Here is a 17,475-nt window from a genome sequence, read left to right on the forward strand (position 1 = left end):
AGGCTAGTGGCTGGGACTCAGTCACCTCACGGACATGTACTTTTACTTATTTGGAATGAATGGGGAGTGATCGTTGGGTCACATGTTTGACTTTAATGCTTTAATGAACACGTGTAACTTTCTTTTTTTTTTTTTTTTTCTTTTTTTGGTTTTTGGGTCACACCCGGCAACACTCAGGGCTTACTTCTGGCTCTACGCTCAGAAATCGCTCCTGGCAGACTCGGGGGACCATATTGGATGCTGGGATTCGAAACACCATCCTTCTGCATACAAGGCAAACGCCTTACCTCCGTGCTATCTCTCCGGCCCCAGATGTGTAACTTTCTTGACTTAGGACCTGCTTCTCTTATTGGTAGCTTTGGTTCACCTGAGTCCTCGGAGAAATAGGGAGTCTGCCCCAAAGTGGAAGTGAACCCAGATGCTGAAGAATTTTGCCTTCGCTTTGCACTGCCTCTTCCTCTTTTAAACTCACGCGTTTTCACCTCACTTTCCATGACACGAGTACTCGTGTCAATGTTCCCAGAGGTGACCCTTGAGAAAGTCTGACTAAGATCAGATTTTAAATAAGGAAATCTGAGGCTGGAGCAGTGGCGCAGCAGTAGGCATTTGCCTTGCATGAGGCTGACCCAGGACTGACCTGGGTTCAATCCCTGGCATCCCATATGGTCCCCCAAGCCAAGAGCGATTTCTGAGAGCATAGCCAAGAGTAACCCCTGAGTGTCACCAGGTGTGACCCAAAAAACAAAAAATATAAACAAACAAACAAGGAAATCTGGGCTTGTCAAAGCAACCAACATCACTGTGGGAGATAAAAGCCACTTCCTCACTTCCTCACATGCTTCCTTCTTCACTCCCACAGCCGTGCTGGGACTCTACTTCTCCAGGGACACTTACTGGGAAAAGCTGTATGTGGACCAGCAGGCCGGCATGCCCCTGCTCTATGTGCATGCCCTGCGAGACCTCCCCGAGGAGGTGCCCAGCTTCCGGCTGGGCCAGTACCTCTATGGCGCCTACCGCACACGGCTGCAGGAGAACATCTGGATCCGCATAGAGGAGGACACGGGCCTCCTCTACCTGAACCAAAGCCTGGACCACAGCACCTGGGAGAAGCTTAGCATCCGAAGTGAGGAGCGCCCACCCATTTTAGGGCCCCCGCCTTGCCTGCGTTGGGTTTGACTGGAAGGCAGAGTTGGTGCTAGCTGCTGTCTCTGTGTCAGGCCTAATGAGAGCAAGTTTGGGCCAACAATCCCCAAAGGCTTCCTGAGACTGTTGGGATGTGGGAGGACTTCGAGGGGCTCCTCCCAGAATGGACCCAAGAGTCTTTTTCAGTTGGGATAATCAGGATTTATGGTTATGAAAGAAGGTTTTGGAAAGGGAGTAGGGAACCCTCAAGGTTTGGATTTAGCAAATGGTTTGGCATTTGCCAGGGCAACAGTAAGTTGTTTTTAATTGACTAGAGGGACCAGGGAAGAGTGGAAAAGAAGGGGGTGAAAAAGGGCCCTGCAGCTTCTCAGGACATGAGTCAGAGAGGAGGCTGGAGTGGGAGATTGGAAAGGAGCAGAAGGAATGGCCACTCCAGAGACATGGGAATTTCACTAGGCCCCATTCAGGCCATATGCAGGAAAGAAGGGGATAGCATTCAGGGGAAAAGGTGGCTGACCCTGAGGCCGCAGTGACCACAGGTGACTTTCAGTTGAACAAAGTAACCAGGTTGGGTCCCTCACCCTCGCATCTGCCATGGATCCTACTCCCACACACATTCTGCCCTTATTGAGGATTCTGAAAAACTGGATCTCTGGGGTGCAGACCAAAGTGGACCTGGCCAGAGGTCTGCTGGCTGGCTGGTCACCACCTGACCCAGCTGAAGCTGCAACCCTTGACAGGAAGCTGAGAGAGAATTTGTGACCATTGGGGGATTGGTGTCACCATAGATGGAACCTGAGGCTGCACAGACAATACTCAGGATATGGAGAAGCTATGGGGAATGAGGGTACTGAAGGAACCCACATTCAGGTTGAGGGGACTTACGGAGGCAGGGAAACTGTTGTCTCCATCATGGAGCCTGCTGGAAATATTGCCCTTGAGGCATTGGAGAAGTCTGTCAGTGGGGTATGTAATCAAGTTACCCACCCTGAGCTGAGGCCTGAGTGATGGGGAGCAGGGTGGCAGGCCCTTAGGGAACACAGGACAGTCAGGGGCATGTGGGACGATGCAGAGCAGAGCCAGGTGAGGGCCATGGTGAGGCCTGAGCTTTGCACCGATCCAGAAACACCGCTGTCATCAGCCCATCAGGTGTGGCAGGGCCTCCTTGCATAGACCATCTCTTCTGTCTGCAGATGGAGGCTTCCCTCAGCTCACTGTCTACCTTCACGTCTACCTGTCACCCACATCCCAGCGGGAGAGCGAATGCCAGTGGCCAGGGTGTGCCCGTGTGTACTTCTGCTTCATGAACATGTCCTTTCCTACGTGTGACACCTTCGAAGACAAGGATCTCTGCTTCCCCCCGTCAGATCTCTCCTTCCGCATCCGGGAGAACAGGCCTCCCGGCATCTTCTACCAGTTCCGCCAACTTCCTGTGCACTTTCTGTGCCCACACATCAATGTGACTTACCAGCTCCTGGAAGGTGAGGACCATTTCTCATTCCTGCTCTGTACCAGGCACCGACTGTTTTGTTGTTGTTGCTGGTTTGGTTTTGTTGTTTGTTTTGTTTTGTTTTTTTGGTTTTTGGGGCCACACCCGGTGACGCTCGGGTTACTCCTGGCTATGCACTCAGAAATCACCCCTGACTTGGGGAACCACATGGGATGCCGGGAGATCAAACCGCAGTCCCTTCTCGGTTAGCGCATGCAAGGCAAACACCCTACTGCCTGCTGCCATCTTTCCAGCCCCAGGCACCAACTCTTTTGTATTCCCAACACATCCCACCAGCAGTTAGTGGAATACTCCAGCAATTTCCCTTACAAGCCTGCCATGGGCCAGGCGCTAGTCCAAGAAGTAAGGATATGAGCCAGAGCAAAGGCCTGAGCAAAGGCACAGGCCATGCCTGGTCAGAGGATAATTAGGAGACTGCAGGGAGGCAAAAAGGCCAGGGGAAGATGGGGAACTACTAAGTCAGCCTCAAGAATAGAACATCAAGCAGCCTTTGAGCAGGGTTGAAGGAAGATCCTGCAGGGTTTCCTCTCAACTCACATTTCTGAGTTGAATGTGGAGCGTCAAGAGCCAGCAGGAACTTAGCAGGGACTTGGTTCCAGGATGCTACCTAAACAGATGCAAGGGCTGCTGGTGGTACCTCAAGTTGACCTGCTGCACAACGGGTGCCTGGGTGGGAGCAGGGAAAGAGGTAACCCTTTCAATGAGAGTTTGCAGCTGAGTAGGCACTGAGAAGTACCAGGAAACCATTGAAAATGAAGTGATTAGGGATCCCAAGGAACATGGGAGGAGGAACCAGGGTTCATTCGGTGTTAGTCAGATGCATACTACATCACACACGGTGATGAAGGTGAAGGAAATGTCACGGAGGAAGAAAAGTCATCGTCCCCCCCCCCATTTTCTTCCATCTGGGGCCAGATGGATACCTTTGTGCAAGATTGTCAACAAAGCATATGCTGCTCTCTCTTTTGCAATAATTGAATTTTGTTGACCATAGGTTTTTATAACCGTAACAGAGGGGAATGCAGGAGCATCTTCTATACCTAATTCATATTTAATGGGTGATGGATTCCAGAGCTTCGAGATTGTTCCCATAGAGACAGCATAACCCCAGGCGAGTGCGTGCACGCAGACACACACCCACACACACACACACACACACACACACACACACACACACACACACACACCTCAACCTCCCCATTGTGGTTGACTATGAGATGAGATTAGTTTGGGGGGGATTAGGTTTTGTGGGGGGGTTGTTTGTTTTGGTGAACACCCTTTAGTGCTTTGGACTTACTCCTGATTGCACTCAGGGATCACTCCTGGTAGGCTTGAGGGAATCATATGAGATGCCAGTGATCTAACCCGGGTTGGCTGCATGCAAGGCAAGCACATACCTGCTGTATTGCTCTGTCTACAAGGGATGAAATTAGTTTTGACCTTGAAGCCTTCAGGGCTTTCACTTTTCTGAAATATTTCTGATGGACAAATTCCAGAACTAGTATTAAAAGGTAAGAACGAGCTCTAATAACAACCTATCCCCCTGGTGAGGAAACAGGAGTACAGAAAACAATAACAAACATGGGGCTTACAGCCGGGAAGCCTAGAGCAGGCCCTGGATCTGGCAGTGGAAAATATTTGTGTGTTCATAGTAAGTTGCACACCAGAAGTCCACCATGTTTGGTTTCCAATGGTTGGGTTATGGCTTCATTTCTAACATTTCCTAAAATGAGCACATACTGCTTCTCTAAAAGAAAAAAACAATAAAAGGGGCAGAAGTGGTAGTACAGTGCTAGGGCATTTGCCTTGCATATAGCTGACGCAGGATGGATGAATGCGAGTTCGATCCTCAGCATCCCATATGGTCCTCCGAGCCAGGGGGGATTTCTATATATATATATATATATATATATATATATATATATATATATATATTTGTAGCATCAGAGTATCAAGATACCTCCCCTATTATTTCAAGTTCCTATTCTTTCTCCAACTTAGCATTTTTAGTTCATAGTTCTATTGATCATATCTCAGGGTATTTCCATTGGAGACGAGTTAATTGCTTGCTGTTTCTTTATTATCTACATATATATTTGAGCACACTTGGTGTTTGTGGTTTTCTTTTTTTTAATAATATCTTTATATAAACACCATGATTACAAACATGATTGTAGTTGGGTTTCAGTCATAAAAAGAACAACCCCCTTCACCAGTGCAACATTCCCACCACCAATGAGCACAGAGCTAGGAGTAACCCTGAGAGCTGCTAAGTGTGGAAAGAAAGAGAAAAGGAAAGGGAAGGGAAAGGAAGGGGAGGGGAGGGGAGGGAAGGGAAGGGAAGGGAAAGAGAGAGAAGGTGGGAGGGAAGGAGGGAGGTAGGAAGGAAGGAAGGGAGGGAGGGAGGGAGGGAGGGAGGGAGGGAAGGAGGGAGGGAGGAAGATCATAAAAAGAAAGGAAAGAAAACCAACCAACCAACCAGCCAAGGCAGGGAGCTAGATGCCTGGGTCTGTGCCTGGCTAAGATGGTACCCCCTTCCCTCTGCATTAAATCTACAGAGCACTAGCAAGAATAAAGGGGTGTCCAGCTCTCCCAATTAGTGAGGAGGGGAGCAGGCCTCCTGTACCACCAGCTCTATGGACCACATTGGGAAGCCTGCTCGCACACATCCCCAGCACAAAGCCCCCTCACTGCTTCCCCATTCCTGGCAGCAGCCTTGTCCCCACTGCCTGACCCCTTGTCACCCGCATATCCTCTGTGCTTGGTGTGCAGATAACAGGCCCTTCCACTGTGAACCCGACTGCCTAACTGTGAGCACCCGCTGGGCCCTGGACCGCGAACAGCAGGAGAAATACCAGCTGGTGGCCCAGTGCACAGTGCGCCAGGGTACCCTGGAGAAGAAGCTCATGGTGCCCTGCCCCGTGATCGTGTACGACGAGGACGACTCGGCACCCACTTTCCTCGGGGGCGTGGACACCGCCAATGCTGTGGTGGAGTTCAAGAGGAAGGAGGTGATGCACTGGTCTGCCCCCCAACAACCCTTGTCCTGCAACCCTTGTCCTCCCAGATGGGGAGGATTTTCTAGGATGCACATTGTACCTACATGCACTGCTCCAATGTGGAGGTCGGCGGGGTCGCTTTCTCTTCCACCTGCTGCCAGACCTTTGCAGGAAGTCTCCAAGGCTTATCTGCAGGGGACAAAGTCCTCTTGGTGGACATCGCTGAGCTGCCACGCCCGCCTCAGGCCTGTCCCCTTCTCTGGTCCTTGCTGGTGGAGCGTGGCTGCCACCTACTGGCCATCGCAATAGCAATCCCCCTTGGTACAGCTAATGGAGGATGAATGGCCCAGTGGGGACCACAGGGAATCTAGTTAACCAGGAAAGCTTAGGTTTCTGCACCAGCTGTGCCAAGGACTCTCCATAGCCTCTTCCAGCTGGGAGTATGGAAGATGCTTATTGGACAATAGTCTGGGGTACTCCTGGGCTTAGACCCTGGTTCTGCCATCTGTTGCTGTACTATATAGCCATCCCTCTCCAGCATGGGGGCCTGTGTTTCTTAGGGAGTGGATGCTCGCTCTGCCACTCAGGGACCTGGAGAAGGATGCTCAGCAGGGCATGAGACTTCTGCCCTCACCTATCCTTGCTGCAAGTGTGTACGTGCCACCTGGCAAGGGGAGGTCTTGAAGGCAGATCAAGTTGTACTGGTGATGGGTCAGGCTCACCTTGAGCTTTGGGGGGGCTCTGATTCTGGGCTGCAAGCAGCTGTGAGTCTCTCTTGCTGGCCCTGACCAGAACCCCATCCATGGTCTCTGCAGGGCACCGTGCTGACCACCCTGCGTGTCTCTGATGCTGATGTTGTGCCATCATCCGGGGAGCTCCTGAGACGCTACACTAGCACGCTGCTGTCCAGCGACCCCTGGGTCCTGCAGACCATCCGCGTGGAGCACCTGCCCAACGAGACCTTGGTGCAAGTCAACGGCAGCTCGGTGCGGGAGACGGTGCACGATTACAGTAAGGGGCCCAGTGAACGTCGTGGGGGTGCGGGGGCTGCAGGATCTCATCCTCCAGCCACTTGGCTGAGAATCTCTGGGAGCAGCCCTAGGCTCCCTAAAAGAAAACAATAAATGCTTCCTGAAACAGCACAACCTATAAGGCCCTTGCCTTGCACACGCCTAACCTGGGTTCAATCCAGATCCCCATAAAGTCCTCCAAGTCTACCTGGAGTGATCCTTGACTTTTGAGTCAGAAGTTAGCCCTGAGCACTTCCAGGTATGGCTCCAAAACAGAAACTTAACAGTAAGGAAGGGCCAGGTGTGGCTTGGCAGGGTTGGACCATGCTCACAGGATGCCTTCTGAGCTCCAGGTTCTTGCACCTGCATTCCCCTGCCAGTCCTTTTTACCTGTATTCTGGCCTTTGTCCTGGTCTGTGCTGGTGGAAGAACCTGGAATTCTTGATGCCCTTATACTCTGCCTGGTCTGATCCTATTTTATCTGGACCTACAGCAAAGACTTTGAGGATCTATGGAAGGGTGGCACCCTTGTTCTGGTGCTTTCCTGTCATGCTATGAGTGGGAGATGCTGCTTCTTATAGCCTCTGTGTCCCCTAAACTAGAGTCATGGCCACAGCTTATGGCAGGTAGAGCAATGTGTGCAAGGTCCTGGGTGGACAGGAGCTGTGGGGCCAGGTCCTCTAGGACTAGCTGCTGGAAAGTTCTTTGTAATGGTATGGAGAAGCCTTGGCATAATTCAGCCTTTCTTCATAGGCCTATACACCACGAGAGAGAGAGAGAGAGAGAGAGAGAGAGAGACAGAGACAGAGACAGAGACAGAGACAGAGACAGAGACAGAGAGACAGAGACAGAGACAGACAGAGACAGAGACAGAAACAGAAACAGAGAGACAGAGACAGACAGACAGACAGAGACAGACACTGGGGTCAGCAATGGCACAGCAGTAGGGCATGCTTCTCTAAAGAAAAAAAGAAAAGGTGGCCAGAGTGATACCACAGTGGCATGGTGTTTGCCTTGTGGTAGGCTGACCCAGGACGGACCCAGATTCGATTCCCAGCATCCTATATGGTCCCTGAGTCTGCCAGGGGCAATTTCTGAGTGCAGAGCCAGGAGTGTGTGTGGCCAAAAAAATATAAAAAAGAGTAGACACACACACATTCAACACACATCTACACATGCCATACCCCCTTGTACTCTGCATATCTCTATAAGTACTTTCGACCCGCACACATACATACTCGGCCCCCTACATTCACACCCGTGCTCCCACATGCTTCACCACACAAACACCAGGTCCCACATACCTCCTTGCACCCTCCCCAACACTCCACTCCCCTCCCCACACACACCCAAGTCCTATCCAGCTGAGACACCTTCTCTGGGCTTCCAGTTCAGTATAGGCTAGTGCTTTTCAATTATTTTCTGTCATGCCCCCCCAGGAAGAAGAAAACATTTTCATGCTCCCCCCGCACAACTGTAAATAGTATCTTTTATTTAAAAAAAACTTTAATCTGCAAAACAAATATATATCAAATAATTTGAGCTGATTTTTTAATCAGAGGTGATGTCTGGATGAATGGCTACGATGAGCGTGTTTTGCAATGCATAGCTTTCCGAAGCGGGGTTTGAAACAGGACACAGCAACTCTCAGTTTCAGAGACTTACAGAGACATAAACGCGGGGCTTAGCTTGTTATAACAGTGTTTGCCGAGGTCAAACGCACCCCACTTTACGGAGCCCCACTATTTGAGAAGCATTGGTATAGGCCATGGCTGAGAAAGCATCTCCCGCTCCCAGTGGGCATGCGTATATGTCCAGGGCCACCACTGGGATAGACAGGTGGGTGGTTGCTTGGGGTTCATCAGTCACAGGGGTTCCCCCTCCCATAGGGCTGGTTCTCAACCGAAGTGTGCCCATCTCTGAGAGCCACAACCTGCAGCTGACGGTGCTGGTGAACGACTCAGACTTCCAGGGCCCAGGGCAGGGCGTCCTCCTACTCCACTTCAACGTGTCTGTGCTGCCCATCAACCTGCGCTTGCCCGAGTCCTACTCCCTTACCGTGAACAGGGATGCCAGCCGCTTCGCCCAGGTGAGCCTGGAACCCCTAACCCCTTACTACTGTGTTCAGGGGATCGCAGGTGAGACTGGGGCACGAGGGGACCCCTGGGAGGAGCTCGTGAACTGGATCAGGCTTTGAAGGCCTTTCCTTTTGCCCTCTTCCTTCTTGTTATCTTTAAAACATGTTTTTATACTAATGTAAGAGCCATGTCAGATAAATCTAACTACAAAGAATTGGTAACTTTCTGGTGAATGGGGCCAGAACGATAGCACAGTGGATAGGGTGTTTGCCTTGCATGTAGAAGACCTGAGTTCAATCCCTGGCATCCCATATGGTCATATGGTCCTCTGAACCCGCCAGGAGTGATTCCTGAGTGCAGAGCCAGGAGTAAGTCCTGGGCACTGCTAGGTGTGGCCCAAAATTTAAAAAACAAAAACACTTTCTGGTGTTGTTAAGTTAAAAATGGTTTTCAGGGGGCTAGAGAGATAGCACAGCATGCCTAGCATGCGGAAGGTCGCTGGTTCGAATCCCGGCATCCCATATGGTTCCCCTAGCCTGCCGGGGGCGATTTCTGAGCGTAGAGCCAGGAATAACCCCTGAGCATTGCCGGGTGTGACACAAAAACAAAAACAAAAAACAAAAATGGTTTCCAGGGGACAGAGATTAGCATGGAGCTTAAGACATTTCCCAGCCCTGGTTGTATCCCCAATACCACAAATGGTCACATCACCAAGAATGAAGCCCCACCACAGAGCCAGGAGTAAGTCCCAGGCAACACCGGGTGTGGCCCCAAAACGAAACAAGACGAAGTTTGCAGAAACATTGAAACTGTCCATGGATGTGGGGGGGACTGGAGCAATAATAGCAGTGGGTAGGGCATTTGCCTTGCATACTTATTTGAACTTTGCCAGGTTCGATCCCCAGTATTCTATGGGGCTTCTCAAGCCTGCTAGGAGTGATTCTTGAGTGAAGAGCCAGAGTAACCCCTGTGTACTGCAGGGGTAGCCCAAAAATCAAGTCAATAAATAAATAAACAAATAAATAAATTGGTAGGAATTTGTGAAAATTAACTGCTCCCTCTGCAGGCCACTCTAGGAAATGCTTTCACTGTTGGTTTCTGTAAATCCACTTCCAATGTTGTTTCTGGCATTTTGCCATTGGGAAATAAAGATTATAAGTGAGATAAACGAAAGAAGCATGTCACACCCAAGAAGATGAGAGATGAAGGGAAGTGACCCCTTCACTTATTGGCCAGCGTTTAACAGTGTGTTGAACTTTCTCTACAACAATGTTCTGGACTGTTGCACAACTGAGGATCAGCACTGGCCCACAGACAGGCTCTTGCAGGCCATTGTTTAAGTTTCCTCTTTCGAGGCCAGAGAGATAGCATGGAGGTAGGGAATTTGCATTGCATGTAGAAGGACGGTGGTTTGAATCCCAGCATCCCATATGGTCCCCTGAGCCTGCCAGGAGTGATTTCTGAGCATAGAACCAGGAGTAAGCCCTGAGCGGTGCCGGCTGTGACCCAAAAACAAAAACAAAAAAAACAAAAAAAAAAGTTTCTCTTGCATGGGTCAGGAGCAATGGTGCAGCAGTGGGGCATTTGCTTTGCAGATGGCTGACCCAGGACGGACTGCGGTTCGATTCCCTGGCTTCCCATATGGTCCTCCAAGCCAGGAGCGATTTCTAAATGCAGAGCCAGAAGTAACCCCCTGACTAAGCATCACCAGATGTGGCCAAAAAAAAAGTTTCTCTTTCTTGTTTCTTGACAATGCCTTCTGGTGCTCGAACTAGTCTTGGCTCCTGGGGGTTCTCCTGACAGTGCTCAAGAGTCATGCAGTGACAGGAATGGAATACAGGGCTCCCTCAAACAAACCCTGAGCTTAGCTCTTTTAATGGTCTTCCCAGCTATTGGCATATTGCTCTCTGGCACTTGGAAATACTTGTGAAAGTTGACCTGCGGTGATCTGGCTCGATTCTTCCCCTGGATGGAAGAATTGTAAATCTGTTGTCGTTGGACTGTCTTTCCTGGTCCTTGTGGCTTTGTTTCCCACACAACTTCCACCTGTGCCAGAATTTATAGGACTCTCCTTTGGACTGAACCAGCACCCTATCTGCCAGCCATTCATGGATATGAAAGTCAGAGACAGTTGGGGAACAAGGAGAGGCCTGAGGAGTTGCCAAGGCAGTTAAGCTAAACTAGATTGCTGGAGGTGGGTCATCTGTATTCCAGTGTGGTGTGAGTCCTACACTCCATTCGTGGCCTGGCCTCTCTCTGCCCAGTTTCAGCACTTTTAATCAGAGCAGAATGTCCGTGGGCCTGTGGCAGTTCCCTCTGAAGAGGAAGGAAGGACACGCCTGGGGGCCCAGGAGCTGACTTTGCTGCAAGAAGAGGCATGGGATTAGCCTAGCTCCTCCCTGGCCCCAAAGGGGCTTAGTCCGGATTTACTGTGTGAAGGTGTGAAGGTGGCAGGGCCCGACCCTTGAACCCTGTCTTGATTGGATAAATCTCTGGTCTCAAGCCAAAAGCTGAAAACCTCATTCTTGGCTTTTTGTTTGCGTCATCTTTGGCTTTGGATGCCACACCTGATAGTGCTGAGGACTTACTCCTGGTTTGGTAGTCAGGGACTTGGGGAAACAAACTAGGGTCAGCTGCCTGCAAGGCAAGTGCTTTATCCTCTTTACTATCTCTGGCCCAGGCACCTTTATTCTTAATTTGAGTAACCAAGGGGTATAAGCAAGACTCCAGCTGCTCAACGCCAGTCCCATCCCATCTGCAGCTACCTATCTAGCGCTCAGTTTCCAAAGGGTTCCAGTCAGCATCCCAGCTGAGATCTGAAGGCCTTGAAGGTCAAGAACCCCACTGCAGACCTGGTGTGGCTGGTGACATTTTTGGTGGGGTGGATATTAGGGTCCAGGGAAGGCCACCGCTTCAAATAAAGACTCCAAATTCAACAGGAATGCAAACAACAAAGCAGGTATATTAATTTTAGCTAGCAAGGGCTTCTGGACAGAAGCTTCTGAAGTAGAGAGCCCCAATCAAGGAAAAAGGGGGAAATTTTGTAGTTCAGAAAGGACAAGTAGGAGAGGGTACAGTATCTGATACACAAGTTTTCCAATGTGTCATAATGTTAGGCCACTCATCTTGTTGAAGATCTTGTGGTGGTCGGCACCTCGTGTCACGGGGTTGGGCCACATATCTTGTTGAAGGTCTTGTGGCTGGCACATCCTGTCCTTGAAGACATCCATGTGTACACTCAATGAAGATTGCAATCCCTGGGGCTGGGGAAGTTATGGGAAGTTAATCCTTAATATCTTTGTTTAAAGCGGCAAGGACAGGTTCTGCTTTTAACATGCATAGCAAAAGCACATAACAAAAGCAGTTTGCCACACTCTGTTTTCCCAAGCTTATCCTTCGTAGGCTTCACAGTGGACAGCACAGGTCCCATGTAGCTGATGATGCTCTGGGCCAGGAGGACCACTTCAATCACCTGTACTAAGGTTGGCAACTGGCCTGACCTAAAGCAGCCAGAAAACAACTGGTGTCTGGTCAGCATTTGTGCCCAGTAAGCCAGGGTGTGCGGAATGAATTGGGCAAGTTAGTCTCTCCCCACACAGCCCCCACTGAGACCTTGGGGGTTCTCTTGCATTCTTGCATTCATATACACTCCAAGGAGCATGCTGTGCTGGGGTGTGATAGGCTGGACAGAGAAGCGACAGACAGGTGGCTGGGCCTGTAGGATCCAACAGCACAGACAGGTGATGTTGTTGGGAACTGGGTACCCAGTGGGAGAGGGCAGCCACCCAGCTGAACACACCCCCACACACACACCCTGTGCCCACTCTCAGGTTGGGAAAGTGTGTGTGGAAAACTGCAGGGACTTCAGCGGCATCCACATGCAGTATAAGCTGCAGGCATCCAACGCCAACTGCAGCACCCTGGGTGTGCTCACGGCCACTGAGGACTCCTCCGGCATCCTGTTCGTGAATGACACCGAGGCACTACGGAGACCGGAGTGTGCCCAGCTGCAGTACACGGTGGTAGCCACTGACCGCTCCACCCGCAAGCAGGCCCAGGCCACACTGACGGCCACTATGGAGGGAGCATGTGAGTGGTGACTCCCCAAAGGATCCTGGGATGAAAGGCTGCCCAGCTCAGGCCTAGATGCCCAGTCCTAGCCCCTGTCACCCTCAGATGCCCACCAGACTCTTTCACTCTGAGCATGGTTCCACATGGCTCCGCCAGGCTGAGTGGTTGATGTGGGCTGACTTGGCCAATACCCAACCGGTTTCTCTAAGTCTCCTGCACAGCCTTAGAGCTGCCCGCAGAACTGTGGGACCCCAGGGAACTTTGCATTTCAGTCAGTGGTGAGGAATTCTGGGGCAGGACATTCAGTGCCCCCTTTGCAGAGTCCCTGAGAGGCGCCTTTCAAATGTCAGCAGCCTTTGGCAGGAGCACACATGCCCTGTCTGTTTGACATCCAGGTGTCCCTGTATGCCCCTGACTGAGTCTGGCCATTGGCACTCCTTTCATAGTTACTCAGTTCAGAAACTGTTCGTCCCCTCACTCCATTATGACTGTCTTGTGCCAATGCCAAGAATACTGCCTGTGTCCCCTGACCTGCTGCTCCCTGCCACCCCCAGATGTGCCTGCAGAGAGTGGCTGCCCCAAGTCTTGTGCAGTCAACAAGCGACGGCGAGAGTGTGAGGAGTGCGGCGGTCTGGGCTCGCCCACGGGTCGGTGCGAGTGGAGACAAGGAGATGGCAGAGGTAGGCCCCCAGGGCGCGAGGTGGCTGAAGGTGGTCCCAGTAAGTCCCCCGAACTGTGAGAGTGACCCCCTCCTCCAGTATGAGGTCAGGAATGTGGGGGCAGGAATGCACCCAAGGGAACGTAGAGGCCACTGACCTCCAGACTCCAGAACCCAAGCTGGCAAGGTCTACACAAAGATGGAACATTCCAGAAATAAGAGGCCATTTGGAGGGGTGGGTTTCCCCACCCAGTATCCTGAGCCTATATAGCTGTGGCCAACAGCAGCTCCAGCCTGTCACATTTTGAGGGCATTGGCAAAGGTTCCTAGCTTCTTTGGCCTCTTTGAAGGTGCTCTGAGATTTCCTTATCTTCCTTCTACCCTTTCTGGGCTTCCCTATACCCCAAGATTCCTGTGTGTTCCCCCCCAGGATTTCCCTGCTTGCTAAACTGGAGACACTTTTTCTTTGCTTGAATCACATTTGGGTTTTTTGTTTTCGTTTTTTTGGTTTTTGATTTTTATTTTGGTTATGGGGAGCAGAGTGGGAAGTTGGGCCACACCCACTGGGGGGCTTTTCCTGGTTTTGTTACCATGAGTCACTCCTGACATTGCTCAAGAACCTGTAGGTGGTGCCAGGGATATAATCAGATGGCCTTATCTGCAGTGTATGGCCTCAATCTGCATGAGAGGCAGCATGGTATCAGGAGACCTGGGTGCCCCCCTCCTGGCTCAGATCATCTTTCCCTATGAGTGACCGCCCTCTGTATCGCAGGCATCACCCGGAACTTCTCTACCTGCACCCCCAGCATCAAAACCTGTCCGGATGGACGCTGCGATGCTGTGGAGAGCAAAGATCTCAACATCTGCCCTCAGGATTGCCTTCGTAAGCTGCAGTTACGGGACCTGCGCCTTCTCCCCGAAAGGACACAGGGCCAGGGGTGGGGCTTAGCAAGCAGGAGAGTGAAGGAGATTCAGGCTTCCCCTGCCTCCTCTCCGGGGTTCAGTCAGAGGGCCCAGTTTGGGGGCGGGGGATTTATGTGCATTAGGACATTTCATACCAATGAAGAATTCTGCCCCGGCCTAATGGCACCATCTGGTGGCCTGACCTTTGCTCTGCAACGTCCCTCTGGCCACTTCAAGCAGGTGCAGTTTCATATGTTCTGCTGCCTCTGGTCTGTTCTGCTCTGCTCTCTGAAGAGTAAATTTGTGTGAACCTCCACAAATGCCTGGGAAACTGGGTTTTCTTTCCTGCTCCATGGCAGAGAACTGGCATGGTGCAGGATGGCCATAGACTTGGATGTTCATTAGCTGTCCTGCAGGTGGTAGGGCCACCTGCTCCCTGGTGGGCTGGCTCTGTAGGTGACCCCGAGGCCCAGCAGGCTGTTCCAGTGGCCTCTTCTTCTGTCCCCAGGGGGTGGCAACATCGTTGGTGGGCATGAGCCAGGGGAACGTCGGGGCATCAAAGCCGGCTATGGCATCTGCAACTGCTTCCCGGACAGCAAGAAGTGCTTCTGCGAGCCGGAGGACATACAGGGTGAGCTGCGGCCCAGCCACCGGGACAGCTGGAACAGGGCTTCCCAGCTCTTTCTGAGCCCAGAAGGAGCAGTGAGAAACTCAGGGCAACCCCTTCCTCATTCCCATGGGTCCTCAGTTTCCTCTTATGTGCAGTAGGAGCTGGGATCCCTTCTGGTCCAAAGTCCTGTGCAAATGGTAGGGCTGGAAGTCAAACTTCCGGCCAGCAACTTCTGAGCATACAGACACAGTGTCCCACAGCACTGTCTGTCTGTCTGGGCCCTTCCCTCCCAGCCAGAGCCCCGCTAGTCCTCTTCCTGGGTACATGGAAAATTCCCTGCCTGAGTCACAGTGATGTTCCTAAGAGCTGAGTTATTCCTGGATAACCCTAGGTTTGGGGCAGTGCTCAAGAGTTCTGCAAAAGGGGATAGAGGGGTTCGTTCCTCCTGTAATTCTTGGCCAATAGTTCAGTGCAAGGCCTTGAGAGTACAATGTTGGGGCCCTCCGGGACTTACACCCTGTGGCAATTAACTTCCCCTTTCAAAAAGACAATACAAAAGATATTCAAATATTGGGGCCGGAGAAATAGTACAGCATATAGGAAGGTTCACTTACATGTAGTTGATTCAATCCCCAGTATCCTATCAGGTCCCTCCTAGCCCAGCCAGAAGTTAATTGCTGAATGCAGAGCGAGGAGTAACCCTTGAGTATAACTGGGTGTATAGCCCCCAAAACAAACAAACAAAAAAGACATTGAAATAGGAAAACCTTTCCTTCCCCAACTGGCCTCCAGGACATGTCTCTGGCTTCAGATCTGTGGCTGGTGCCAGGGCTACAGCCTCAGCCACTGTTGTGTGACCCCAGGGGGCCGCTGAACCTCTCACACCTTCACATAAGTCTGCCTACTTTATCTCAGCTCCCTGGGCAGCTCCAGCTGGAGCTGGGGAAAGCCTCAGAGAAACTGCCCCCCCTCAATGCCAACCCTGCCCACAGATCTGCTGTGTGATGAATTCTGCCGCATGGTGGTGGTGGCAGCCGTGCTGTTCTCCTTGATCGCATCTGTGCTGCTGGCCGTCTTCTGCATCCACCGTTTCCACAAGAATGCCCCCAAGCCCCCCATCGCCTCGGCCGAGATGACGTTCCGCCGGCCCACCCAGGCCTTCCCCATCAGCTACTCCTCCTCTGGTGCCCGCCGGCCCTCACTCGACTCCATGGAGAACCAGGTTTCTGTGGACACCTTCAAAATCCCGGTGAGATTCCACACAGAGTGTCAGGGAGCCAGCCCCATAGAGCCCCAGGTCCCACACCCAGAAAGGTTTGTGTCACCTTGTTCTCCTAAGAAGGCCTGGAACATTCCAGTAATCCCTGCGAGCAGCCAGAATGCAGGCGGTGAGCCTCAGCACAGAGTAGAGAGGGTGGATGCTCTAAGATGGACTGTGAGGATTATGGGGAACACACTCATGCCTCTCCTAATGGGAACAGGTGCACCAAGACATCTTTTCTTTTGTTCTCTGAGGAGGGGGAGTTAGCTGGTACAAAGGAGCCCAAATTTTGCCTTTATTTCCCAAAGTCCCTTTCGATTCTAAAGATGATAGAGTGATAGCACAGTGATAAGGCATTTGCCTTGCACGTGGCCAATCCAGGTTTGATCCCCCAGCATCCCAAATGGTCCCCCAAGCCAGGAGCAATTTCTGAGAACATAGCCAGAAGTAATCCCTGGGCGTCACAGGGTGTGACCCAAAAAGCAAAATAAATAATGATGGAGAAAAAAGTCAGAACCCCATGGGGCTGGAGTGGTAGCACAACAGTGAGGTGTTTATCTTGTATGCAGCCGCGCCAGAACGGACTCGAGTTTGATCTCCGGCATCCCATATGATCACCCGAGCCAGGAGCTATTTCTGAGCACAGGGCCAGGAGTAACTCCTGAGCACTGCTGGGTGTGACTCCAAAACAAACAAAAAAAGAAATCAGAGTCCCACAATAAGACACAGTCCCACCTGGTGAGACTCAGTAAGGTCTTGGTAGGCGATCCAGGTGGATGCAGGGGTGCAGAGGGGCCATTGAGGGGCCACAGGAGTGGCTGAGTTGAAGCTAGGCTCGAGACTCCTAGCTGGTGGAGGAACCAGCCAGAGCCCTCTCCCCGCTGGGTGGGCCATGGCCTGCCTCAGCAATCTCAAAGGCTGCTGCCCTTAGCGAGGGTCTGGACTGGGAAGGCTGTTGTCAGAGGTGGGGACTATTGCAACCTCTCTCCCAGTTTTTCTTGTTCTCATCACTTGGTCGCCAGAGGTTGAGCCCCACAGCCCTGCGCCCAAAACTTCTTCCCACGCCCTCCAACTCCTCCATTCCACCAGCAGCATCTCTGCATCCCTCAGGGTTTGAGCTGGCTAGGAAGTACCCAGGAAGGGGAACATGCCCAGCGTGGACATGCTTCAGACTTTCCCTCGCTGCCCCTAGCCCAGGGCCAAGCTTGTGCCCTTGCTGCCACCTACCCAGC

General features: G+C 51.7%; 1 protein-coding gene across 1 annotated transcript in view; it reads left to right on the top strand.

Annotated features, from left to right (window-relative positions):
• RET (ret proto-oncogene) overlaps window positions 1–17,475 on the top strand; it is a 62,401-nt gene that overhangs the window by 21,029 nt on the left and 23,897 nt on the right. Inside the window, exons 2-11 of the mRNA XM_049764590.1 lie at window positions 852–1,123; window positions 2,337–2,624; window positions 5,426–5,664; window positions 6,468–6,663; window positions 8,552–8,751; window positions 12,571–12,829; window positions 13,366–13,491; window positions 14,242–14,352; window positions 14,881–15,003; window positions 15,975–16,231. Of these exons, the coding sequence (XP_049620547.1) occupies window positions 852–1,123; window positions 2,337–2,624; window positions 5,426–5,664; window positions 6,468–6,663; window positions 8,552–8,751; window positions 12,571–12,829; window positions 13,366–13,491; window positions 14,242–14,352; window positions 14,881–15,003; window positions 15,975–16,231 (2,071 nt within the window). The remainder of the gene's footprint in view (window positions 1–851; window positions 1,124–2,336; window positions 2,625–5,425; window positions 5,665–6,467; window positions 6,664–8,551; window positions 8,752–12,570; window positions 12,830–13,365; window positions 13,492–14,241; window positions 14,353–14,880; window positions 15,004–15,974; window positions 16,232–17,475) is intronic.

The sequence above is a fragment of the Suncus etruscus genome, chromosome 17 (assembly GCF_024139225.1).
Source record: "Suncus etruscus isolate mSunEtr1 chromosome 17, mSunEtr1.pri.cur, whole genome shotgun sequence".
In the NCBI taxonomy this organism is placed as follows: Eukaryota; Metazoa; Chordata; class Mammalia; order Eulipotyphla; family Soricidae; genus Suncus; species Suncus etruscus.